The sequence below is a fragment of the Tamandua tetradactyla genome, chromosome 8 (genome assembly GCF_023851605.1).
Source record: "Tamandua tetradactyla isolate mTamTet1 chromosome 8, mTamTet1.pri, whole genome shotgun sequence".
NCBI lineage: Eukaryota > Metazoa > Chordata > Mammalia > Pilosa > Myrmecophagidae > Tamandua > Tamandua tetradactyla.
The window spans coordinates 23,979,201-24,006,256 of NC_135334.1; the positions used below are offsets into that span (position 1 = coordinate 23,979,201).

General features: G+C 46.1%; 2 protein-coding genes across 9 annotated transcripts in view; both read left to right on the forward strand.

Annotated features, from left to right (window-relative positions):
* The window catches only part of SIK3 (SIK family kinase 3), a 357,300-nt gene extending 340,838 nt beyond the window's left edge, over nucleotides 1–16,462 (forward strand). For 5 of the 8 annotated variants that reach the window (XM_077112826.1, XM_077112822.1, XM_077112823.1 and 2 more), the window contains 6 exons: nucleotides 1,013–1,352; nucleotides 1,964–2,853; nucleotides 11,324–11,487; nucleotides 12,429–12,561; nucleotides 13,429–13,599; nucleotides 14,272–16,462. In XM_077112826.1, the coding sequence (XP_076968941.1) occupies nucleotides 1,013–1,352; nucleotides 1,964–2,853; nucleotides 11,324–11,487; nucleotides 12,429–12,561; nucleotides 13,429–13,586 (1,685 nt within the window). In that variant the 3' untranslated portion in view covers nucleotides 13,587–13,599; nucleotides 14,272–16,462. The remainder of the gene's footprint in view (nucleotides 1–1,012; nucleotides 1,353–1,963; nucleotides 2,854–11,323; nucleotides 11,488–12,428; nucleotides 12,562–13,428; nucleotides 13,600–14,271) is intronic. The other 3 variants (XM_077112825.1, XM_077112827.1, XM_077112828.1) reach the window with 1 other exon arrangement.
* Nucleotides 16,463–21,343: 4,881 nt separating this feature from the next.
* APOA1 (apolipoprotein A1) lies at nucleotides 21,344–23,548 on the forward strand. Its single transcript, XM_077112034.1, has 4 exons — nucleotides 21,344–21,490; nucleotides 21,741–21,803; nucleotides 22,015–22,168; nucleotides 22,824–23,548. The coding sequence occupies exons 2-4, from the start codon at nucleotides 21,761–21,763 to the stop codon at nucleotides 23,425–23,427; spliced, it is 801 nt and encodes a 266-aa protein (XP_076968149.1). The 5' UTR covers nucleotides 21,344–21,490; nucleotides 21,741–21,760; the 3' UTR covers nucleotides 23,428–23,548.
* Nucleotides 23,549–27,056: the final 3,508 nt, after the last annotated feature.

Here is a 27,056-nt window from a genome sequence, read left to right on the forward strand (position 1 = left end):
ACATGGAGGAAACGACCATCTTGGTACTGGGCTCCCTGAACCACTGATCTAAAAGATAAACTAACATAGTATTTAAGGGTGTGGGCTCCAGACCCAAAAGGGCCTGAGTTTGAATCCAGGTTCCACCAACTTCTTAGCTGTGAAACTTTAGGTAAATTACTTAACTTCTGTGTTTTCTCAAATATAAAGTGAGGATAATGATAGTATTTAATGAATTAATGACTATAAAATATGTAGAACAGTCTCTTGCACAAAACTGCTCTTAATAAAGGTTAACTGTTATTAATATTTTTCATAAAACTCCCTTCAGCCCTACCGAAAGAAAGCTGCTACCAGAACCTACCCTATTGTCAGGTCTCAGTTCGGTTATCCATTGTGTGGGTTGGATCCTCTCTTGGGGGTGTTTAGATGAGGGTGAAGATTATTGGATTCTGGTCCAAGTCTTCAGAAACTGATGTTGTGAGGATTTATCTATTCAAAAAACTGGCAATCTCTAAGCAGTGCCACAGAATCTAGATCCATTGCCAGTGGATTGCCTAGGCATCCTTCAGAAAAGTCTGAATTGGACCCTAGGCCCCTCCTTCTCAAATTGCAGTCCCCTGGCTCCAGTTAACAACATCTGCAGGAAAAATAGAATCTCAGTTCCATCCCAGGCCTGCTGCATCAGAATTTACATTTTAACAAGGTCTCCAGGCCATTTGTATGTATGTTAAAGTTTGAGAAGCACTGCCTGAGACCAGAACTACTTAAAATATAATCCATGGACCATCTTCCAGGTAAACTCATTGGAAATACAAATTCTTGGGGCTCCACCCAGACCGACTGAATCAGTTCTGTGAGTAGAACCAAGGGTTCTGTTTTAGCAAGTTCTCTGGATGAGTCTTAGGCACACTAAAGTTTGAGAAACCCTGCTCTAAATGATATTAGGCTTGAATCTCCTCATTAGCTTCTGTTATTTCTAGCTGTCAAGTGATTTGGGCCTTTGGTCACTTTGGGGTTCCTTTCTCTTCAGGTGCTGCATCTCCCTCCCAGTTTCAAGGCTTACCCTCCCGCAGTGCAATCTTCCAACAGCAACCTGAGAACTGTTCCCCTCCTCCCAATGTGGCACTAGCTTGCTTGGGCATGCAACAGCCTACCCAGTCACAGCAAGTGACTATCCAAGTACAAGAGCCTGTTGACATGCTCAGCAGCATGCCAGGGACAGCCGGAGGCTCAGGCGGGCGAGGTATTTCCATTAGCCCCAGTGCCAGTCAGATTCAAATGCAGCACCGTACCAACCTGATGGCCACCTTCAATTATGGACATCGACCCTTGTCCAAGCAGCTGAGTGCTGACAGTGCAGAGGCCCACAGGTAAGGCTGCCTCAGTTCATCCATCCATCCAGGTGATCCAGGTGGGAGGAAGCCCTTAGGGAGAGAGAATGATTCTGCCTGGGTTGTACACTGAAACCACAGGCTTCTTGTTTTGCCCTTTCTAAAATCAGAGTGGGATAAGCTTAAATTACTCTTATAACCTATTTGTTGACCCAGAATCAAGATGCTTATGAGACAGAGGAGGGAAATGGCAAAGCTTTTACTGTTTACTTACAAAGAAGAAAATAACCTATTGGAGGAGTTTGTAAAAATCTAGTTTCCCCTTTTCTGTGCTTTTAGATTCTTTCCTTCTCTGTCACTCTTGTAAGAGATTAGTGCTTCTTACTAGCTCCAATGATGTTTCAGAACAGGCCAAGTTGTCACCTGGAGCTGGATTGTTAGGTACCCAGTGTCCTAAGTCACTTGGAAGTCATTGGCCAAGCAAATGAGGGTGTGAAGAGGGATGATATGTCCCCATCTGCCCTGTGCTGCCCTGCCTTCTCTGTACCAGTAGGTGCTCCCTACTGAGGAAGAACGGTAGCTGTTCCCCAGGGGAGGCTAGCATACTTGTTACATGGATGCCTGGTACTTACTCCCTTTTGTGTCTGCAGCTTGAACGTGAATCGGTTCTCCCCTGCTAACTACGACCAGGCGCATTTACATCCCCATCTGTTTTCGGACCAGTCCCGGGGTTCCCCCAGCAGCTACAGCCCTTCAGCAGGCATGGGGATCCCTCCAACCCAAGCCCTGAAAGTCCCTCCACTTGACCAATTCCCCACCTTCCCTCCCAGTGCACATCAGCAGGCGCCGCACTATACCACATCAGCACTACAGCAGGCCCTGCTGTCCCCCACGCCGCCAGACTATACAAGACACCAACAGGTACCCCACATCCTTCAAGGACTGCTCTCACCCCGGCACTCGCTCACCGGCCACTCAGACATTCGGCTGCCCCCAGCAGAGTTTGCCCAGCTCATTAAAAGACAGCAGCACCGGCAGCAGCAGCAGCAGCAGCAACAGCAGGAGTACCAAGAATTGTTCAGGCATATGAACCAAGGGGATGCTGGGAGTCTGGCTCCCAACCTCGGGGGACAGAATATGACAGAGCACCAGGCTTTACCTTATCAAAATGCTGACTCATACCACCACCACCACCACACCAGCCCCCAGCACCTTCTACAAATCAGGGCGCAAGAATGTATCTCACAGGTTTCCCCGCCCACCCCACCCCATGGCTATGCTCGCCATCCGGCCCTAGTGCATTCGGAGAGCATGGAAGAAGACTGCTCATGTGAGGGGGCCAAGGGTGGCTTTCCAGACAGTAAGAGTTCAAATACATTGACCAAGAGTTGCCACGACAGCCCCCTGCTCTTGAGTACTGGTGAACCTGGGGACCCTGAATCTTTACGAGGAACTGTGAGCCATGCACAGGAATTGGGGATACATCCTTATCAACATCAGCCAGCTGCTGCATTCAGTAGGAATAAGGTACCCAGCCGAGGTAAGAGTTCTTTCAGAGTAAAGTCCTGGGCCAGTCTGCCCCAGTTCAGTTGCCTCAATGATGTTATCTTTTTTCTGTGTTCCTAAGAAAATGAGAATACCTAAGATGACCTCTGAGACCTTTTTGGGAAGAAAAGTGTAGGAAGTGGGGATTGGTGGGTAAGGGAACTGTTTTCAAAGTAAAAAGATAAAATAGAAAATTAAGATATATTATCTACCTCGCATATTCATACCATGGTTTCTTAGACTCCAGAATTTGACTGTTGTCAAAATAACTAATTTTACTTTTGCAATAGAAGAATGTCAGCAGTGCTAAGGAAATATGATTTAAATAATATTGGACCAAAAGTCAAAATACCTTAATTTTTATCTTCCCTCTTTCATGAGGCTATGACCTTGTTCCTTAAACTCTCCAATCCTCCATTTGCTTATCTTTGAAAAAAGAGCAGGAAGAATAATGGTCCTTTACAGAATATGGGTGAGGATTACAACTTGTGTGTATGTGCATTTGTGAGAGAGAGAGAGAGAAGCAGCACTTGGTAACCTGAAACATGATACAGATGTGAGGTATTATTACTCTGATTATTGCATCAGTGAGCAATATAGACTATTACAACCATCATAAGGGGCCCATTCCATTTTGTATCACTTTACACTTAATGAGTACCTTCATTTTCATTCTAAAGAAGAAGATCAGGATTACAGAAAGTGTTATGTTAGAATCACAGCATTCATCTTTTGCAAAACTAGTACTGATATCCACCCCACTATCAGTAAATCTTACAATTTACTGCTCCCCACTTGCCATCCTGGGAATCTACCAATAAAATACACAGTGCTGAAACTGAGCATTTCTTCTGTCTTTCCCTTTCTGGAGCTACCTATTCTTTGAAGCCAACCACATAAAACTCATCTCCTGGGGAAATTAGATCTGGTAGCACAGAAGCAGGGTAGAAGACTTTACTCTAAAGCAAGTTATATGAAAAAGACTTAGTACTTTCAGGTTGTGCCACTGTGCGCTGATAGGGTAGGAGGTGTGGTTGTGTAAAAAGCCAGTAAAATCTTGGGCTTTTGAACATATAGGTGCCATCTAACCCAAAGGACTTCTGCACCGGGCAAATGTATTGGGGTCACTTGAGCCTGCTGTGTGTCTAACACTTAAATGAATAAGGATGATGGGAGATTTCAGAGGCAGGTCATATGTAGAACGGCTAACACAGCTAGCTAGTCATGTTTACACTTGGAGGCTGGTGGGCTAAGGAGAAACATCATACCTGTCTGATGGAAGAAGAGATGAGTGTTTTCTGAGTTCACATTATGGGGCAGAACCAAGATCAGGATAGACATTGTAGCAAACAATGCAGAAAAATCTTTAGTAGAACTTTACAGAATGGGCTGCCTCAGCAGCCTGGTAGCCTCCTGACTCTGGGAGTGTTCTAGCAGAGATGGAATGGTGGTATCAGGGAGGCTGCAGAACAGCTTCCTGTTTGAATGAGAGCTTTCAGCAGGTTTACCATACTATATTTGGAATAAAAAGGAGAATAGCTAATAGTTCTATAGGTATGTCCATATGTAAGTTCATTGGATCCTCAGGACAACCCTATGAGTTGTAATTCATATTATCCCCCATTTTACCATGTAGCAGCTGAGATGCAGGTTAAGTAATCTTGTTGCCTAAGGTTAATGGCTACTAAGTGGCAGCCAAATCCGAGAGATTGAGTTCACTCCCCCAGAGGCTTACTGAGCATGTATGGGTGTGCAAGCCACTGTGCCAGGCACTGTGGAAAGAGCACAAATGAAGCAAATGGTCTACCCACTGCTCCTACCCTCACCCATCTATTAAAATGCCTTTTGAAGCTTTCCCTGAGAGCTGAAGAAGTTGACAAGGGTGTACATGTAATCACCATTTTTCAATATTGTGCTGGATGTATGAGCCAGAAAAATTAGGCAAGAAAATTAAATTAAGGACATGCCAACTGGAAAGGGAAAAAAATGCCTTTTGAAATGTTTTTCTTCAAAAATTTTCTCCAGTTTTTTTTCACTCTTCCTTCATGTGTGACTCATGTGTCCAGAAAGGCTGGAGGGCTTAAGTTTGTCCACGACTCCCAACCCTACTTGATACTACTAAAGTGAGGCAGAGTGTGGTTGGTACAAGCGCTGGGGGAGCCCCAGAGGAGGGAGAAATTAATTGCAAATCAGAGGAATGGAGTAGGTTTCCAGCAATATAGTGGCTTTGGGGTTGGCTCTTGATGGACACAGAGGATTTTGCCATTTGGACTCAGGAAGGAGGGGAGGCAGGAGGAAAGACCACTGGGTGAGAACGTTTCAGGGATGCTTTGGGGCAAAGCAGGCAGGCTTGGTTGGTTTGAAACGTGGTATACATGAAGGATTTAGTGGGAGCGAAGGTCAGAAGTTTTCTAAAATAAGTCTGAGCTAGATCCAGCTGGAAAGGACAAGAATGGTGCCACACACACAGTTCACCTGGCAGTTTTTAAATCAATATGCAGGCCTTTCAGTGTGTCTCTGTCTTACCCCTGTTTGAAGTTTAAGGCCTTCACTCTCGCGGCTGTACTTCACCATTGTGTTTCTGCGGACAATTCCTTTCTACTTTGTCCTCTCACGGAGTTACGCCCTTAGTTCTCTCCTCCCTCTTCCTTCTCCCCTACCTTCTTCTATCACCATCACTGCCACCATTCCCCACGAACGTTTTTCTGGTTTCTGAAAGAGTCAGGCCATAAGAATATCCCTAAAAGTTTTCAGTTCAAAACTACCCTGTCTTTGAAGCCTCATTGTAAGTTTTGCTGGTATCCTTCCCTAAAAGTCTTTTTTCCTTTTATCTTGTCCATCTAGTCTTTGTAGGAGCTTTTCTAGAAGCGCCTGCCCTGCTTGCCATTTCATTGGAGATCTTAGTCTTTCTTCTTTCCACAGAGGATGCCTTTCTTGCCTAAATATTGTTCACCTAATGCCTTTCTAGCATCTATTCCTGTTTTGTGACTTTGGGAACCACATATCTAATTATCTTTAATGAATAAAGCCACATGTTCATTACTGTGTGAGTTTAGAATTCACTGTAGTGAAATAATGCAACTGATAAATCAGTAGCCTGGGGCTGCTTGATGCTGTTGGAGTTGAAATCCCTGGTTAGTTTGCTCTGTCCCTTAAAACAATTTCTTATTCAGAGGAGTCCCGGTTGTCCTCTAAACAACTTGAGCTTACCCTGTGACCCTGGGTCTGTCTTGTAACTTCTTCCACTTCTTCATGTGTGTAATGGGGGCTATTGAGCTCGGTGCTCCCCAGCACCTAAGGAAAGGAGAATGGATTTTTATTTAGACTGTGTTTACTCCATGTCAAGCACTGTGCTTATGCTTTCAACTGTCACACATTTATTTTTCACAACAAGCCTGGGAAGTATATGTTATGATTTCTTTTACAGTAGAAACTAAGGCTCCACAATCTCTTCTCCCTTTAACTTGATATGATCCCATTATTTGTGCATCCTTGGAACTTCACATTTATACCTTACCAGTGAATCAGCAGATAATCTGTACTCACTTTTACCAAGAGATAAGGAGTGTGGGGAGCCCACACTTGTTTCTCTTTGGAAAGGAAGGAATGCCTGGTGTTCTCATTAATAATGCCTCCATCTCTGTAGTGTTAGTCATTAGTCCCAGAACATTTCCACTGTTATTTCCATGTTATTTATTCATTCAATAAATATCATTGAATATGTTGAACAAGACTCTTATAGGTGCTGTGAAGAAACAAAGATGAAAAGACAAAGGACCTTTCCTCAGAGAACATATACCCTGTGAAAGAGAGGTTAGATAAGCTCATAGAGAGCTTTAACATGAGATGCTATGTTTTGAGTGCTATAAGAGGTATCATTAAAAAGAGTATTGCTAGTGTGAATTATCTAAAATTTCTTAAAGTTAGATGAACAGGGATAGCTGGTATAAGTCCAGGAAAATTAGATGCCATCAATCAGTGTGCATGGTTACCTGTTTTCTTTAAAGCTCTTTACCACCAGTCATCCTGGGGCCAGGCACTGCCCAAACACTGAGCTAGGCAGTGTGCCAAAGGTTTGTTTCATTGTGTAGAAGTTTACAGGCTATACACACCCCATGCTGCTTATAACCTTCCTTTTGTCATGTTATGTACACTTGATGCTTTATATTGCAAATAAATAAGAACACCAGCATAACCAGCTTACATAGTGAGATTACCAACTTGAACCCACACAAAAAGAAAACCACATCCTTTTTGCTCCATGCTCTGTCAGCTCATGCAGTAAAAGCAGACTTCAGGCCTTTAAGAGGGATAAAACTATAACACCCACGGGAGGCTTTACCCCCAGAGCCTTGAAGAGTAATACGCACACATTTCATTTCTCTCATTTTCTCTTAAAACCCAGTAAATGTGTAAGGAGAGTCAACATTGACAGATTCAATAGGGAGTTGTGCAAGCTGCCCCAGAGTTCCCTCGGCACTTGTGCATTTGTGCATTTCTTCTCTTGCGTGATCGGATGATCATCCCACCCCCTGTACTCTCACAGCTTTACTTTGTGATACCCAAGCATGCGGCTCTCAGGAACTTCCTCCCCTCCCCATTATTTAAATATCTTTTGGTGAGCTTGACACTTGCTCTAGCTACTGAATTGGCAGAAAGAGTGCTCAAGGTGGGAGCCTGAGTCTCCTGTCCCATTGCATTGCTGTGGGTTGGTCTACTTACGCCCCCACCTACGCAATAGATCTCATCTATAGTGTAACAAAGGACCGGACATCTAGACTCAGAAGTCAAAATTCTTCCTAGAAGCAAAATTTTACTTGTAGAGTCCTTTACAGTTTATAAAGACCCTTTCACACGCATTATCTTTTCTCAGCCCCCAAACAGCCTTCATTTTGCGAGTTAGGAGAGAGTAAATGGCTTACCCAAAGTCACTCAGTCGCACACTCTGTTGGTGATGGAGCCAGTCCTAACTACAGATTTCCTGACCCCCTCGTCTTACATTCTTTCCTTTATGCCGCCTTGACTCCTTGCCTCCTATTCTGCATTTGCCAAGCACATCCTCCAAGCAAAGATGCTGTTTTTTCCAGGTCTTTGACCTACTGATTATATTGAAACTTGAGCAGACAGTGCACTGCTTTTTGACTCAACTCCTATTAATACTCTATTTCATCTGGTTTTTAACTCTTTATTTATCTCCCCTCAGTCAGATGTTTCTTCTCTAAAAGTTAAAGTTTCAGTAGTTCATTTGTTCATTTACTTATGGGTAAATTGTCCTCACAATTGTGGAAGTAGTGTCCTGTGATAAAATCAGTTCCTTTGTTTGTTTTTGTCGACTAGTTCAATATGCTCTTAATGGCTCAGAAATAACATGTCTGGAATGAGGATAAATAATAATCTTTATTGAGTGATTACAGTGTACCAAGCACTAATAAGCACTTTACATGCCTATGGAGTAGGTAGTAGATAAATGAGACCCAGAGAAGTTGACGACTCACCCAAGCTCCCTTTCCTTGGGTGGGAATGAAGCCACGGTTCCAGCCCAAGTCTTTCTGTTCCCAGAACTTGTGCTCATGACTGCTATGCCCAGCTCCAGGAGAGTTAGGAAGGCTTGCCAAATGATTTGTCAAGTGATAGCCTACTCTGTCTTGGGGGCACTCTCAGGTCTATTGGCATCAGATGTGAAGGCTAGGAAGCGCAGCCAACGAGGACAGGATTCCACATGCCCTTCCTAAAGGCAGAGCCAAAAAAAGAGTCAGTGTTTGGTTTGGAGAAACTCCATTCTTAGGGATTAAAAAAAAAAAAAGAAAAGAAGATTAGAACACTTAACAGACAGACAAAAACATTGAGGCCTACAGAAGAGGTAGGCAGGATCTCAAGTTTCAAGGACCAGGGCTGCCTACACCTTGTTAGCTGTGCCATTTCTTCATGTTTGATAATGAATCTTTAAGAACCCATAAACAGGAAAGTCCTCAGGTTCGTCTCTGGTGGGGAACAAGGAGGTAGGTAGGACTTATGAGATTTATAACTAACTCCATAACCAGGCTTGGAGGAAAAAAAAACCCAAGGAATTAAGTGGATGATGATAGTTTATCAAAGAAGAGAAAATAGGCATTAGCAATTACTTTGTAAAAAATAAGCAGCAGCTGCTTTTGTTGCCTCTTGGCAAAGCAGGAAAGGGAGCCAGTTCCTCGTGCCACAGAGCCAGCGTTGCACCACTTCCTGCCAGTGGTTTTGCTTGGCCCTGGGGCCAGCATGTGAGCTATGCCCACTGAGAAGAGCTGGGCTATGTGGGTAGGATGGGTGAGCTAACCCCAAAGAGCAAATCCTGGCATAGGCTTTCTTTTATCTTCTTCTCTTTTCTGGCTTTTAGCTCTCATAACAAAATAGTTGGCTTCTGGCTATTCCTTTGACCAGTTTGCTCAGAGAACTTCTTAAAGGTTTCTCACTTGCCCTCTTCTTTGCTAGTTGGGAAGCTCCCCTCTCCTTTGATTTTTCTCCATTATGTATAGCGTATCAGGTAATTCCCCTCCCTTGCTATCCTACCTCTGCTCATAGGGCCAGGCCTAAACCTGATTGTTATAGGAGGGATGTGACCATTGGAATATGTGACCTTTTAACCAATATTCAAGCAGTACATGTTACTTTCATTATTCAAATAGATATTGGATTGGCACAGGTAGCATCAAATTGTGTTTCCTAATAAGAACAACAGTAATGAACTTGATCTTACTTTGGGTCAGCTCATCAGGAAATAGGCCCAGTAGTTGGCAAGGAGCTTATACTTAAAAAACTAACCAGGCAAACAAAACATATATTCAAGCCTCAGCCGTTAAAGACTGGAGTCAAGAGTGCTACCTAGAGGATCCTGTCATCTTCGGCATGACCCTGACTCATTCGTTTACAACTCCTCTTTCTGAAATCCAGTCCATAGAGCCACCTGACTCTGATTGGATGCCGACTCATGTTGAGGGCGATTCTGATAGGATACTACCTCATGTTGACAGCATTTATTGAAATCAGTTTAAGAGATAATGATCCACTGGGTGTTGGACAATATTCTGGGACACCAAAGGCCTGCAGACGTACATAAGATACTGTTCTTACACTCAAGGAACTTTTACAACCTAGTGGAAAGATCTCAGACAAGTCCACCATTGAACTTGGCACCAGGGATATTGTTAGAGCTGTAAGAGACTACAATATTAAAAATCTTCTGAAATTTAAAGGAAGAAAAGATCTTTTTTCCGTTTGAGAGAAAAGGGTAGTTTCATGAAGAAGATAACATTTGAGATAGACTAGAGGGTTAGTCAGTTTGCACTGACAGAAATAAGAGATGGGAGAATCAGGCATTGTCACACAGAGGGAACAGTGAGAGCAAATGCATAGAATTGTGACCCGGTGGGGGGAGTTAAGTAGCCCTATTTAACTGGAGCTTAGGACATGTTAAGGAGAGTAGTATGAGATTCTGATTGGAAGACAGACTGAAGCAGCATCTGAAAAGAACGTGGGCTACCCCACAGAAAGATTCACCTTTGTAGGGTAGCAGTAGGGGGAATGGCTAGGAGGTTGTTGTGGTAAGGTAGACAAGAAGTAAGAGGCCTGGACAGAGGCACTGTGATTGGAAAAGGGTCTGAATTGACGAATATTGCAGAGGTAGATTCTTCAGATTTCAAGTTGACATGGGATCAGGAGTAAAGAATCAAGACCCGGAGAAGTCACACCTGGAAGATTAGGAACATGAGGCCCCAGAACAAGGGTGTCTGAAGGAGATGGTTGTGGGGAGTGTTTCTGAGTTTGGAATTGGACATATTAGGTGTTAGAGGCTGGCTGGATATCCAGAGATATCTAGATACCTAGTTAATAGTTGGGATTATGGATCTGGCATTTCAGTAGTTCTTTATGCAAAGGCAGTAGTTGAAGGCATGAAAATCACCACAATAAATGTGGGGGTAGGGAAGTCAAAGATGCATGTGAGGAGTGTTTCTTGTAAAGGGCAGAGAAGCCATAGGTGGTGGGCACAGCAGTTAGAGAAGAAGAAAGAGTTGAGGATGGTACACTGAGGTAGAAGCCAAGGAAAGGGAGAGGAGGTGTCCACAGAATAGAGGCCAGCCTCCCAGGCTAGAGATTCTTAAAAGCTCTCAGTGGTTTCTTATGTGCATCTGTGTTTGGGAATATAGCACTAACAAGTCAATAGAGAAAAAAGGATCAGCCAACCCCCAATAAGGCAGGATTTGTCTCTTAAGGGCATAGTCCCCTCATATAGGGGATCCTATTTGCTGTAGTATTCAGTGTTGTCAGGCCGGTCCATCCTACTCTCAGCACCATCACTAGCCAGCCAAGGATTACAGTTAGCACCTGTGGTGGTCCTTTGTTTGCTGTCTCTGGCAAGACATTTCTTTGGTAGGAGCTTATGTTCTTGGGAGAAACCCTCAATTTCCTGACCCTCATTTTCTCTGTCTTCTCAGAATCTGTCATAGGGAACTGCATGGATAGAAGTTCTCCAGGACAAGTGATGGAGTTGCCAGATCACAATGGGCTTGGGTACCCAGTACGCCACTCGGTCAGTGAGCACCACAGGCCCCGGACTCTCCAGAGACACCACACAATCCAGAACAGCGACGATGCTTACGTATGTTGTTCCCCTCCTACTTTTCAGAGGTGTGGGGATCCTGCAGTTTTAACCTTGAAAACAGAATCTACTCCTCTTCTCAATCAGAGTCTAGCATCTCTGAGAATTGTAGGGACATCTCTTTGGATCACCCTAACAGACCAGCCCTTAATTCCAGCAGAATCCTAGTAAAATCTCTACTCCGAATTTTAGATTGAGAAATTAGTTGCTCTCTGTTCTCTATAGTCTTAGTTATTAAGCTTCTCCCCAAACATGCTAAATTCAAGCCCCAGCAAGTGAACAGTGGGCTTTTGGTTAGTTTTCTGCAGCTACAATGAACCTATTCAGTTAAAGGGAGTAGATCAGGCTCCTCAAGCTTAGCTTTCCTAGGGCTCACTGCTAGCACTGCACTAATACAGTAGCAATTAGCCCCATGTAGCTATTCAAATTACACTTAATTAAAAACTTAATTAAAATTTAAAATTTAATTCCCTGTTCACACTAGTCACATTTCAAGTCCTCAGTAGCCACAGGTGGCTAGTGGCTACCATTTTGGACAGAGCAGACACAAAGCATGTCCATTATCACAGACAGTTCTATTGGACAGCACTGCCCAAGACAAACTCCTAATGGAGATGGGGGTGGGATTAGAAACCTGGTTTTAGGACAGACAGATGTCAAGGGGATCTAACCACAGCTAGATTCACCACCACCATTACCCCACCATCCATGACACACACACTCACATAGCATCTTCTGCTGGGCAGAGGCTGAGGCAGTTTCCCACACTGTCATCATTGCAGTGTTCCCCTTTGGATGGAGCTGAAGAAGGGGAGTCTGGGTGGTACGGCTTGCTATTGGTGTCCCAGCCTGCCCTTCACCTGAGGGCTGTCTCTAGGGGTCACCTGAGAGGGTCACATTTTGTCTACTATCCTTATTTTTTTCCTGATTGTTTTCTTCAGGTGCAGCTGGATAATTTGCCAGGAATGAGTCTCGTGGCAGGGAAAGCACTTAGTTCTGCCCGGATGTCAGATGCAGTTCTCAGTCAGTCCTCACTCATGGGGAGCCAGCAGTTTCAGGATGGGGAGGATGAAGGTAAAAGGCCTGATGCATGAGGCACCACAGAGAATTTCCTGGGGGGAGGCCCTTCCTCTAGTTCACCAGTGGCTACTCCCGTCTTCGAATAGAGTGCATGGGGAGGGAGAGCCACAGCATCCCATACGTTCCAGATACAAAGCCCTTCCCCACTTCTCTTCCACAGCCTGAGCACGCTTATAGTAGATGTGCATTCTGGTAGAGTGTAGGTGTATCACAGTTTTGTTTCCCTTGCTTTGTTAAGATACTTCTTTATAAGTTTTTCTGCTTATGATTAGAGGGCATTGTGTCTCAACAGAAAGTTTCTACCCCTCCTTAGACCCAGTAGAGGGAGGGTGTCATAGTATATAAAGCACGGACCTTGCACTGGACACGTCTGTGCTAAGTATTGACTCTACCCTTTACATCCACGTCAGGCAAGGTGCTCACCCTTTCTGAGCCCCAACATCTTCATCTGTAAAGGGCAGAAGCAAGACAGCTTATATCCTGGATTGTTCTCTCAGGGTCAACTGGTTTGATATCTATTAAGTGCTTAGTCCAATGCCTAGAACCCAGAGTGCCAAGTAATCAGCATCTGCCAGCAGTAAAATTGTTGTCTTCACCTTGAAGAGAGACGACTTTCTGAAGGAGCAGTTCTCTTCTTCCACACGGCATGAGTTGATGGTACTTGAAGATGGAGAGGGGAGAGGGAACACTTAGAGGAGAACACAGGAAGGACCCTGGGTCCAGCCCGTCAGTCACTACACAGATAGAGGCCTTGCTACTGGGTGCTCAGGCAGATAGCTGCCTCCTCTTCTTCTCTCTCCCCCTTGCCCACCTACCCCGCTAACTCCCTGCTCATCGTAGCTGTTCTTTTTGGCTTTGCAGAATGTGGGGAAAGTTTGGAAGGTCATGAGCACCCAGACCTGACTGATGGCAGCCAGCATTTAAACTCCTCTTGCTACCCATCGACATGCATTACAGACATTCTGCTCAGCTACAAGCACCCCGAGGTCTCCTTCAGCATGGAACAGGCAGGCGTGTAACAAGAAACAGAGAGTGAGTATCAACCCAGCCAGGGCCACACAACCCTTTGGCCCAGTGCCAACTCTGGTTCCTTCTGGGGATCCATTCCATGTCTGCTGGCCAGAACTCTGAAATTAGTAATACCACACTTCCCTTGGTGGCCTTCCCATCTTGTGGCTTTTTCACTAAGCACTGTGCTGGCTGTTTTGTAAGGGAGGAGAGAGAGACAGAAGAAATGGTGGACATAGACCTTTGGTTTAATTATGGAAGACAGGACACAGGAGCCACCTTGGGGACAGAGGTGACATCCAGCAGGGTACTGAGGAAAGGAGGTAGTCCTTGAACTCAGTCCTAGAGGGTGAAACTCAGCAAAATCCCATGTCCAGCCATATTTCTCTTGACTATGCAGAAGTGATTGACACACATTCCAGACAGGGGAAGTATATGATCAGAGGCCTGTGGTAGAAAACGGTAAGTAGACGTTTGGCTGGAGTAACACCTAAAGGTACACAGTACCAACTATGTCTTTGAAAAACCTTTTTCAAAAAAAATCTTGATGAATGTCATGCTTTCTGGCAAATCCGTAACAGAACCTTTTAAACACATGAGCTAAAAGTGAACCAGTTGTATTTTTTTAAAAGTTTTCAACAGAAAATTTGAGCGTCTCTCTTTTCAAACTAATTCTGTGTGTCTGCTCTATTGCAGGTTTTGTGAACAGCTTGGGAATGAAAAGGTTCATTTTAAATCAACAGTATCTAGCAGCATTGCGCCAAATTGCCATTGTGTTTCTCTCCACCCAGAATGTCGTGGCTTCTTTCCTCATGTTCAGTTCATCCGTGTGCTATTCTTTCGGGTTCTGAGGGGGTTTAGCCATGTTCGCTTGTATGACCAAATCACCAAAAAAATAAACAGGAAATCCATGTTCTCCACCTTTTGTGAAGGTGTATTTGGTATATTTGAGTTGACGGTGTTTTTTTTTTAACTTTAGTTTTTAATTGCTTTATTTTTGGTATGTTTTCTTTTGGAGCTGTTTTTCTTTCTTTCTTTTTTTTTTGTTGTTGTTGTTGTGACAGGAAAGCAAAATAAATAAGAGTACAGAGGACTCAGAGCCCCCTCCAGTTCATCTGCCAGGATCAAATACTGAAGGATAACATCCTCTGGAGACTTGGGGGCTGGGAAAGGGAGAGAGGGAAAGGGTGATAGCCTGTGACACTTGGAGAACCAAAAACAGAAGCTAAGAAGCCCCAGGCCTGGAACCTGGGGAGGTTCTTTACTGCTGGGGTCCATGGAAAAGCATGAAGAACAAGACTGGGCCAGCCAAGATGATGTCACAACTTGAGCATGGAGGCTGACGGGGACCTGGCATTGATGGGTTGCCAGTTAGAATGTCTCCATTTGGGCCCCCCTTGGTGAATAGCTCTGCTCCCCTTCTCTAACCTGACGAGTTGGTTCCCTTTACCATCCTGCTGGCTGTGCCATGTACTAAACACCCAACGGTGGTGCACCTTGCTTTTGTGTCACTTTCAGTCTCATTTTATAATGTGCTATAAAAAGGATTGTTTCTCCTTTTATATATAAATATAAATATATATATATATATATATATACATATATATATATGCTTTTCCCTTTAAGCCTCTTTGTCACCGGCAAGAAGAATAGGAGGTTGTCTTGGGTCCTGCTTCTCTCCTAACCTCCTCCTCATCCCTGGGCATCCTCAGCCCTTATTTTAATTCTTGATCATGTAGGAATTGTTTTTGGTAATGTTGATATTGTAATTATTATTATTATTATTAATAATAAAGACAAAAAGAATTTTTGTTTAAAAGAGAAATGTTTAACCAGATTCTGTTCTATCTGAATTGTGACTTGCACCTTTTGTTCAAATGGTTTTATTTAGACATTATAATTGTGGACAGTTCTTACCTGTGCCAGTGACAGATGTAGTGGTCTCCTCCTGTTGAAGCAGTGCATATATAACAGCTATTGTTTGTGTCATTATCTTTATTTTTCTTCACTGTTAGAAACCAAAGTCTTGTCTGCTGGCTGGGGGCTGAGAGGGGATCTGGGTTATCTCCTTCTGATCTTCAAAACAAGACAGAGATGTTAAATATTCTGACTCTTGATCCTTTTTTTGGAGAAAGGAGGATAAGAGGACCCCAGTCCCCTCCTAGTCTTTCATCCTGAATTTGCACGGAAGAAAGCGGGTGCCCAGCATGGCCGTCCTGAGGTTACTGATGGGACCCCCATGCAGACTGCCCTACTCCACTGATACTGGCAGCTCAGTTCCTGGACCCACTATCTCTTGAATGGATTTCTGCAGTGCAAAGGCCTTTCTCGGAATATGTCCCATATGTCTGTGGTCCCCAGTCTTCCCCCCCCCCCACCCCATTTGGTGGGACCACCAACTGTTCACCAGAAGGGGGCTACCAAGAAAGCCCTAAAAGCTTCTGTTTGGGCTCATTCCAACCCTGATGCCCTTCAGACTCCTCCCCATCCTCCCACATGCTCGGCCTGCTCTGTTTACATGATGCTGTGTGGATGGAGGAGCAGGATGCCGCCCTCCAGCAACCGCCCAGATGAGGGCCAGCGAGCCTACTAAGTGTGCCATCTTGCGACCACATTTTTTAAAAGAAATCATTGCTTTGTATTGTAGTAACCAATATGCGCAGTATATGTTGAATGTATATGAATATACTTTCCTATTTCTGTTATTTTAAAATGTCAGAAGTATTTTTTCTCATTTATGTTGAACTAAAAGAGGATTAAAAAAAAAAAACCCTCCAGACCCAAGTTGCAGTAAGACCTTTCATCCTTTTTTTGTGGGGCACTTACAACTCAATAACTTAGTTGGACAGTAAAGGATTGTGAAAATAAAATCCTGATTATGATCTTATGTTGCTCTATTATTTGCCTTGTGGTTCGGAGCCTAGTTGGGAGAAGCATCCAGGTGGGTGGAAGGTAGATACACTGGAAACTTAAGAGGTCAAGGGTGGAGTTGGAGTGATTCATTCTCTCACCCGGCCTTGTGAAACTAGCATTTCTGTAGATGCCTGAACTCAGCTTCATACTGTCCCTCCAGGCACCCTGCTTGGACTCTGTCCCCTCTTAAGGGAGCAGTTGCATTTCCTGCATTTGATGGTAAACAGGGTCCTTGAGAGAGTGCTTTTGAAGGTGTAGCCTCTTCAAAGAGTTGTCCCAGGCTGGGGCTTTTACGAGATGACTCCAATCCGAGTAGTGATACAATAGCCAAATAAGTATTGGAATAGAAAGGGGACTTTTCCTATTGTTTTCCCTCACCTGGACCCTGAAGGTCAGAGTAGAATTTCCTGGGAGGGCCCAGGCAGGGCTAAGAGAGCTGACTGAAGGGCCTCAAGGTGAAAACATTACTGAAGCCAGAAATACTGAGTTTGTAGAAAGAGGGATGAGAAAAGGGGACTTACATCAGCGTTCAATAGTGTGAACTAGAAAGAAGCCACGGGGCCATTTAGAACAGAAAAGACCTTTTGCAATACGGGCCTCAAGATAACAATTTTAGAAATCCTTTGAGTCCTGTACACTCATTTAAGATTAGGTATCTTTAAAATCACCAACAGTGATAGACCCAAATGCCTTCTAAAATCTTGAAACAACCTTTTGCAATATGTGGCACTCCCTCCAGGGTGCCTTCGGGCTAGAGGTAGAATGAGCTTGGAGAGGAAACAGCTATCTCCTGGATAAATAAGAGATCTCTGAGCTTGAGAAAATAGAAGCCATTCTGGCAGATCCTTCCTTTTCTTTCCGACTCTATGTCAGCTTCCACCCAACCCCAACTGCAAGGATCAAGAATTCAGAGGACTGGTGTGTCTCCTGAGGGGTGAGACCCCTGTTCTTGCCACTCACAGATGAGCTCTGCCTTTACCTTAGTCTCCTGAGCAGGAGAGCAGGACAGAATCGGGCAGCAGCTTGGTTACAATGACCTGCCCTAAGGCTTAACTGGGGGCTCTCTTTTCTCTCACCAGGAGCTGCAATAAAATTGCTAAAAGGAAAACTGGGGTGGGGGTGGAGGGAAATACTGTCTGCTCTGCTCAACCAGAACCTCCTCCCCACCCTCACCTCGCCCCTCAGCATCACATCTCAGTACGTACCATGTGCTCTTGGATTATACCAAGCCAAGAGTGCTCCAGAATTTCCAGAGGCTCTTCTTAAGGCCCATGCCTCCAAATGACTCCTTATCTCTCGCTGACCCTTCCTTTCGTATGTCAGTCTCATTCATTGAGCAACTATTTATTGAGTGTCTACTATGTGCCAGGTCTAGCAGGGGACAGAGTCCTTCCAATGCAGACAGACCTGCTGGAACATACGTTGTGAAAGATCAACTTGTTACCCAAATGAGTCGCTGATGGTTTACTTCCAGCACTCCCAGGCCTGTCAGGGGCTCCTGGACCTGCCACTTAGTGACCCACTGCAGAGATGGTTACTCTGGAGACTCGTAGGACAAGGGGAGGAGGGTGCTGGGAATAATGACCTACACTTGTGGGCGCTCCACAGCCTACACTGGTTGGGCCCTCGGAATCAGAGTCTGTGATGAGCCAGGTTAGTTTTTCCATAAGGCCTCTGTCCAAAAAGACTTCCTTTTCAAAATATTAGGAACAAGGGGATTGGGCTAATTTAAATGTCTTTCAATGAAATGGAGGGGACACACTAGTGAATACGTATATTTTAAAAGGAACTTTCCTGCTTGGAAAGATGCTGTCAAGCAGCACCCCCTACCCCAACCCAGGGAACTGAGAAGTTCCTGAACAGAGGACAAGGGTGTAGGAGTCCAGCCCTGCTGCTGGTAGTCCTCAGGCAACACTCAACAGCTGTAAGCCAGGTCCCTGAGTCCCAGTCGTGCCAACACCAAATACTAAAGGCTGTAGGACACAAGTGAGACACTTAGCAGCTCTAAGCTGTGCTTTAATCCCTGGCAAAACAACAATGATAAAATCTGCTCTGGAGCCTGACAGGCACATAGTAAGTTAGCTGCGAAAGTGCTTTGGCCACTAAAGAATAGTGCAAATGTATTAGGTTTAGTTAAAATAATCATTCAGTAACAAACCAAAGAGAAGAGTAAAACAGTGGCAAGTGGCTTTGGCGTCCAGCTTTTAGCTTCTGAGATCCCCCACATGCTGGCTGGGACAAGCTCTAACCCCAAAGGAAGGAGCCTCTCTTGGACCAGGGCATCTGGGAGCTGCCCCAGAAGGCACCAGCCTCTTTCCCACTCAACACACAGGTGGAAAAAGCTGGGATAGCCAAGAGGTGGCCTGGATGGGCTGTTCACTTCCCTCTCTGCACAGTTCCACAGACCTCTGGGCCTGGGTAGATATCCTATATCCCAGCAGCTGGGAGTCAGGGGCACACAGAGAAATATGGGACTCCCGCCTTCCCTTGCTTCTGCTGCCAGAAGCCAACACAAACATGCATTGTGATGATGCCATGAACCAGTGATTGCATACTTTGGATGGTTTCTATGGTATGTGACTATATCTCAATAAAACTGCATTTAAAAAAAAGAAAGATGGAGACCTACAGTCTGACAATGCAGATGTGTTCATGGGAGCAAGGGAACAGAATGCCAGAGACTGGGATTGTGGGACATAGAATAGCTCCCGTTTGCTGAGTGCTAGGTACCCTTCTAACACTTTCGCATACATGTTGTATTCATGTTCTATTGCTCCTTAACAAAATGCCATAAACTTAGTGGCTCAAAACGATATGAATGTGTGATCTGACAGCTCTGGATCACAAAAGCCCAAAATGCATCTCACCAGGCTAAAATCAAGGTGGCAATAGGGATGCCCCCCTTCGAGGCACTAGGGAAGAATCCTCCTCGCCTTCTCCAGCTTCTAGAGGCTGCCCAGGTTCTTGGGCTTGGGGCCCAGCTCCAGCAATTGCATCACTGCAACCTCTGTTTGCATGGTCACATGATCTCCTCCGCCTTTCCCTCTCCTCTCTCTCTCCTGTATATTTAAGGATACTTGTGATTACAGTGGGCCCACCTGGATAATCTCCCCATCTCAGGGTCCTTGACCTAGTTACACCTGCAAACTTGCTTTTGCTATGTGAGGTGATGCATTCACAAAATTAAGACAAGGGCATCTTGGGGGTGCAGGGAGCATTATTCTGCCTACCCCCCATGTCCCTCTTATAGCCCTGGGAGAGGCACATTCTATCATTATCTTCATTTAACAGATAAGAAACTGAGACACAGGGAGCTTATGTAACTTGCCTGAGATCATACAACTTACAAGTGATAAAGCTGAGACTCCAACCTAAGTTTATCTGGCTCCAAAGCTGCCTTCTCTGAGATGAGTAACCAGAGACCAGCTAGCTAGAGTCCACAGGAGACCTGGCAGCCAGCCTCTCCAGAATCCAGCAGCAGGGGCACCATCTGGGTTTTAGAGTATCAGGGAGTTTCCTGAGCAGAGGGCACATGGCACATTTCTGCCCTGGGTCCTAAGTCCAGAGACCTGGGTTCTAGGTCCAGCCCCACCTCTAACTTCCTGAGGGACATTGGGCAAGTTCCTTCTGGTCTCATCTGTATAATGGTGCGGTCTGGGGGAGGCTGGGAAAAGTGGAGCTCAAAGTTTCTTTCAGCTTGGCCATTCCCGGGTTCAATGATTCAGGTCCTGTCAATGAGGGGGTGTCGGGGGTCCTGGGCCTTCCAGGAGAAACCTTACAAAGTGGTGGGGCCAGCCCCGGCACATGCAGCGCCCGCAGTTCTCCAGCAGCCTGAGAAACTGGGTTTTCTTGTCCCTCTTTCACAGAAAGGCAGCTGAGACTCGGGGAGAGAACACAACTGGCTCAACATCTTCCAGACAGTTGGAGGCAAAATGAAGTAACAAACCAGGTCTCCCACCACCTCCTAGCCCGGGGTCCTGCCTCCACACCCTTAGGCTGGTGTCCAGTGTCACCTGCGTGTGCTGTGAAAATATGCACAATGCACAGAGGCTTCCATTAAGATATAGGTATTCAATTTAAGTAAGCGTCCTTATTCTGAGTTGATGCCTTTTTTTGATGTTAAAAAACCTTTCCTTTTTTTTCTTTTTTGAAGAGATGGTTGTGGAAGATGGTGGGGGTTTTTTTTGGTCTGGGCGGGAGGCAGGGCACGGGGTGTATATGGTATCATTACATGTCAAGATTAAAAGTTGGCAACTCCATGTTGGCTTCTAGAATTTGACCTGAAATGTTAGCAGCCTCTGAAATCCTAAAGTCTGGGAACCACTGAGCCATTCCATGTCCCCCCAGCTGACTCTCCAGGGCCTCAGGTGCATAGGTTTGGGAGGTTTGTGGATGGGTCGGAGAAAGCAAAGGGTTGTGCAGGGGCTGTGCGACTCGAGGTGAGGCAGTGCTTGGGGGAGGAATGTCTGCTGCCTTTGTAGGGGATGGGGACGGGGGAGGAACAGCGGTGGAGTGTGGGACGATCTCCCCTGGACACAAGGGGAGGGAGGTGGGTGGGGGTGGAGGTGGGGGACCCGGTGGAAGAGGAGTGAAGTCTGCGGCCAGCTGCTCTTTTCTCTCTTGCCCCCTCTCCCCCGCTGTGCTGGGACAATCAACAATGGTAGTGCACAGCCCGCTCCAATCCCCGCTGGAGGGGATGGGGGTAGGTGCAGCCCACCCAGAGCCTGGCTATCGACAAGCCTGCACGCACACCCCTGCACACCCCCTCCTGAATCCTTGATCCCTTGGCCTTGCAGCCCCCGCAGCTTCCTGTTTGCCCACTCTATTTGCCCAGCCCCAGGACAGAGCTGATCCTTGAACTCTAAGTTCCACATCGCCAGGAACAGTGTGCAGCCACAGCACCCAGGCTGGGCTTATCAGCCTCCCAGCCCAGCCCCTGCCTTGAGACATAAATAGGTCCAGGAGGAGAACTGGCTGCTCAGAGACTGCTGGAGGGTTCCAGGTAAGTGCCGCTGCCCCCCTCCAAGGAACACTGGCTCCCACCCACCCCACCCCACCCCCCAGCTCTAGGCACTTAAGGCCTTGGCTCTGGGATGCTGGCTCCAGACTCTGCCCCATGCTGGGGCCCTGGGTACCCAGGTCTTCCCCCACTTCTTGTCCCTCCTCCCGTCTTGGTGGAGTGAGCTGGGGCGTCCAGGGCTCCCTCTGCTAGAGGCCGGCCTCTGCCCAGCCAGGCCCCTCTTCTCCTGCAGGCCACCCACGTCCCTTCAAGATGAAAGCCGTGGTGCTGACCCTGACCGTGCTGTTCCTGACGGGTAGGTGCCCCCAAGCTCGGGGACCCCTCAACCACCAGGGGGGCCCTGCCCCCTCAACCCTGTGTTCCCCGGGGGGCAGAAAAGACAATTTCTCACTAACTCCTGCACCGGCCATCCCATCTCCCTGGCCTCCAAGCCTGGCATTGCAGTTCAGATCCCATCCCAGGGTGCAGGCCTGAGCCGGGTCCCCCCCACCCCTTCCCACCCCCAGGGAGCCAGGCTCGGCACTTCTGGCAGCAAGATGACCCCCAGGACCCTTGGGACCGAATCAAGGATTTTATGACCATCTACCTGGATGCAGTCAAAGACAGCAGCAGAGAATATGTGGCCCAATTTGAGTCCTCAGCCCTGGGAAAACAGCTGAAGTAAGGACCCAGCCTTGGGGTTTGGGGTCGGGGCTACTGGTCCCCAGGGAGCAGAGAGCCTGGAGGAGGATGCTGGAGCCAGGCTGGGCGAGTCCCCACCTGCTAGCTGATGAGCTAGGAGGCCCCGTAGAAACAGGAGTGGGATCCCCAGGCATGGTCACCAGCTGTCCAGCAGACAGAACAGATACTGGCCAGTTAGTAATCACAGCCCTGCCTCCCGCCTGCTAGTCAGCAAGCCCCTTCCCCTCTGTACGGCCTCTTCTGCTCCTGCCTAGCCACAGCTGTCTTTGAAAGAGAGGAGGCTTGACATACAGAAGTGTGGTTCTTAAAGGCCCAGCACTGGGGACTGGCAAGACTGAACTCCAATCCCAACTCTGTCTCTCACTCAGTAGCCCTGGCTGGGTCCCTGCGCTGCTCTGTGCCTGGGTCCCTCGTACAATGGGGCATGGGGCGGGGGGAAGGGGAGCTGGGGGAGGTCGGGGAGCTGGGGGAGCTGGGAAGAGTTAGGTGGAGAGCCTGGCCCTCAGTGACTGCACAATCAGGGACACATACAGCCCAGATCTCAACACAGGGAAACTGGGGTGCTGGGCCTCCAGCTCCTGGGGAGTCCAGGGTCCCTGGGAGGTCACTCCTCGGCCCCTCTCTGCCCCTTCAGTATGAAACTCCTGGACAACTGGGACACCTTGAGCAGCAGCGCCACCAAGCTGAGGGAGCAGCTGGGCCCCTTGACCCAGCAGTTCTGGGATAACCTGGAAAAGGACACAGCCGGGCTGAGGCAGGAGATGACCAAGGACCTGACGGAGATAAAGCAGAAGGTGCAGCCCTACCTGGACGAGTTCCAGACCAAGTTGCAGGAGAGGATGGAGCAATACCGCCAGAAGGTGGCGCCGCTGACCAAGGAGTTCGGGGACTCGGCGCGCCAAAAGTTGCAGGAGCTGCAGGAGAAGGTGAACCCGCTGGCGGAGGAGCTGCGCGAAAACGTCCGCAGCTACGTGGAAACGCTGCGCTCGCAGCTGGCCCCGCACAGCGATGAGCTGCGCCAGCGACTGGCCGCCCGGCTCCAGGCGCTCAAGGAGGACGGCGGCAGCAGTCTGGCCGAGTACCACGCTAAGGTCTCCGAGCAGCTGAAGGTGCTGGGCGAGAAGGCCAAGCCCGCTTTCGAGGACTTTCACCAGGGCATCCTGCCCGTGTTGGAGACCTTCAAGGCTAGCTTCCTGACCGCCCTGGATGAGGTCACCAAGAAACTGAACCCCAGCTGAGGCCACGGGACCCCTTCCTGGCCCTGGGGCCCAAGCATCAGACCCAAGGGTGGCCCTCTCCTGGGCTTCTGCTTTCCATCTTTCAATTTCATAGAATAAAAGTTTCCAAAGTGGGACACAACTTCTTTGCCTGGGGTGCTGGGTGCTGGAGGGGACGTCTAGGGGAGCCGGCCTGGGGCTCGGCCAGGGGTGGGGGGCTCCTAGGTTGGTTTGCGAGGGGAAGCCTGTCAACCCTACGCCCGGATGGAGCCTCTTGAGGGCCAGGTGGGGGGACCTGCTGAACCTGGCTGGGTGGGCCTTGGGTTGGGAGTAGGGTAGTCAAGCCCCACTCCCAACGGGGCCCAAAGAAAGGAGATAATAGCGGACCAGGCAAACAACAGGTAACCCAATGCCAACTGTCCCAGTAATTGAGTCCTGCAGCCCTGTCTGAGGAAGGTCAGGGAACCAGGTTGGGTTTTCCGGGAGAACTGGGTTCCTTGTCTCCACAGGTGTTCCCTTAGGGGAGCTAGACAGGTGGAGGTGTTCACGGGACAGATGACAGGAGCCTCTTCCTGCCCTCTGGCTCTAAGGGACACAGCATGGGGCCCCAGGGAGTCATTAGAACTTGGGGGATATGGGCAGGCTCAAATGAAGAGCTTGGAGCGTGTCCCTTACTCCTTTATTAATTCAACATTTAAACAAATGCTTCCCTATTCTTGTGTACAAGGGTAGCATCCACTCTTTGCATTTCTACCTTACCCAGAAAAAGTCACTCAGGCAACTGTGGAAGCCAGCCAGCCCACCCAGGCAGCTACCGGCCTGCCACCCCCTCTTTCGGCTAGCTCTGGCCTGAGTCAAAAATCATCATCACCTCTTGCAGGTAATTACCACAGTTTTATTTCCCAGATGCTTTCACGTCCATCACCTCACTGCATCCTTCCCAAAATCCTGGGGGTAGGTTGCCATTCAACCCATTTTACAGATGAGGGAGCTGAAGCTTAGAGATGTGATGTCACTTGCCGAGGCTGATGCGCAGGGTGGGCTAGCTTGCCCTTTCTTTCTTTTTTTTTTTTTTTTAAATTTTTTATTTATTAATTTAAAAAATTAACAACAAACAAAAACATTAACATATCATTCCATTCTACATATATAATCAGTAATTCTTAATATCATCACACAGTTGTATATGCATCGATTTAGAAAAAGAGATAAAAAGACAACAGAAAAAGAAATAAAACGATAACAGAAAAAAAAAGATTATACATACCATACCCCTTACCCCTCACTTTCATTTATCACTAGCATTTCAAAATAAATTTATTTTAACATTTGTTCCCCCTATTATTTATTTTTTTATTAATTAAAAAAATTACAAGAAACAAACATTCCCAACACATACACTCAGCAATTCACAATATCATCACATAGTTGCATATTCATCATCATGATCATTTCCCAGAACATTAGCATCAATTCAGAAAAAGAAATAAAAAGACAACAGAGAAATATAACGAACAGAAAAAAAAATTTTACAGGCCATACCCCTTACTGATTCCTTTCATTGATCACTAGCATTTCAAACTAAATCTATTTTAACATTTGTTCCCCCCATTATTTATTTTTATTCCATATGTTCCTCTCATCTGTTGACAAGGTAGATAAAAGGAGCATCAGACACAAGGTTTTCACAATCACACAGTCACATTGTGAAAGCTATATCATTATACAATCATCATCAAGAAACATGGCTACTGGAACACAGCTCTACATTTTCAGGCAGTTCCCTCCAGCCTCTCCCTTACATCTTGGATAACAAGGTGATATCTACTTAATGCATAAGAATAACCTCCAGGATAACCTCTCAACTCTGTTTGGAGTCTCTCAGCCATTGACACTTTGTCTCATTTCACTCTTCCCCCTTTTGGTCCGGAAGGTTTTCTCAATCCCTTGATGCTGGGTCTCAGCTCATTCTAGAGTTTTTCTCAATCCCTTGATGCTGAATCTCAGCTCATTCTGGGATTTCTGTCCCACGCTGCCAGGAAGATTCACATCCCTGGTAGTCATGTCCCACGTAGACAGGGGGAGGGTGGTGAGTCTGCTTGCTGTGTTGGCCTATTTCTATCTCCTGATGGTCTCTGTTACCAAGGAAATATTCCAAGTTTATTCACTAATGTCAGTTCATATCAGTGAGACCATACAGTATTTGTCCTTTTGTTTCTGGCTAACCACACTCAGCATAATGTCCTTAAGGTCCATTCATGTTGTTACATACTTCATAACTTTATTCTGTCTTACAGCTGCATAGTATTCCATCTTATGTAAATGTCACAGTTTGTTTAGCCAACTGTCTGTTGATGGACATTCTGGCTGTTTCCATCTCTTGGTAATTGTTAATACTGCTGCTATAAACATTGGTGTGTAAATGTCCATTTGTGACCTTGGCCTCGTGTCCTTTGAGTAGAGACAGCATATAGATGGGTCCTGTTTTTTAATCCATTCTGCCAGACTATGTCTTTTGATTGGAGAGTTTAATCCATTAACATTCAGTGTTATTACTGCATGGGTAGTACTTTCTTCTACTATTTTGCCTTCTGGATTTTATATGTCATATCTAATTTTCCTTCTTTTTGCCTTTACTCATAGTCTTCCTTTCTACACTCTTCTCCACACCTCTCTCTTCTGTCTTCATATCTGTCTCTAGTGTTCCCTTTAGTATTTCTTGCAGAGCTAGTCTCTTGGTCACAAATTCTCTCAGTGATTTTTTGTCTGGAAATGTTTTAATTTCTCCCTCATTTTTGAAGGACAATTTTGCTGGATATAGAATTCTTGGTTGGAAGTTTTTCTCTTTTAATAATTTAAATATATTGTCCCACTGTCTTCTCGCCTCCATGGTTTCTGCTGAGAGATCTGCACATAGTCTTATTGGGCTTCCCTTGTATGTGATGGATTGCTTTTCTCTTGCTGCTTTCAAGATCCTCTCTTTTCTCTTTAACCTCTGACATTCTGATTATTAAATGTCTTGGAGTATGTCTATTGGATCTCTTCTCTTTGGGGTACGCTGCCCTTCTTGGATCTATAATTTTAAGTCTTTCATAAGAGTTGGGAAATTTTCAGTGATAATTTCCTCCATTAGTTTTTCTCCTCCTTTTCCCTTCTCTTCTCCTTCTGGGACACCCACAACACGTATATTCGTGCACTTCATATTGTCTTTCAATTCCCTGAGTCCCTGCTCATATTTTTCCATTTTTTTTTCCTATAGTTTCTGTTTCTTATCGGATTTCAGATGTTCCATCCTCCAGTTCAGAAATCCTATGTTCTGTCTCTCGAAATCTACCATTGTAGGTTTCCATTGTTTTTTTCATCTCTTCTACCGTGTCTTTCATTCCCATAAGTTCTGTGATTTGTTTTTTCAGACTTTCAGTTTCTTCTTTTTGTTCTCTCCTCGCCTTCTTTATATCCTCCCTCAACTCATTGATTTGGTTTTTGATGAGGTTTGCCATGTCTGTTCGTATATTCTGAATTAATTGTTTCAGCTCCTGTATGTCATTTGAATTGTTGGTTTGTTTCTTTGACTGGGCCATATCTTCAATTTTCCTGGTGTGATGTGTTACTTTTTGCTGGCGTCTAGGCATTTAATTACCTTAATTAGT

Excerpts from the sequence above, each read along its gene's own strand:
- APOA1 (XM_077112034.1), top strand. The coding sequence starts at position 21,761 with ATGAAAGCCGTGGTGCTGACCCTGACCGTGCTGTTCCTGACGG. Across the intron at positions 21,804-22,014 it reads GACCGTGCTGTTCCTGACGG|GGAGCCAGGCTCGGCACTTC; the intron begins GTAGGTGCCCCC and ends TCCCACCCCCAG. Across the intron at positions 22,169-22,823 it reads GCCCTGGGAAAACAGCTGAA|TATGAAACTCCTGGACAACT; the intron begins GTAAGGACCCAG and ends CTGCCCCTTCAG.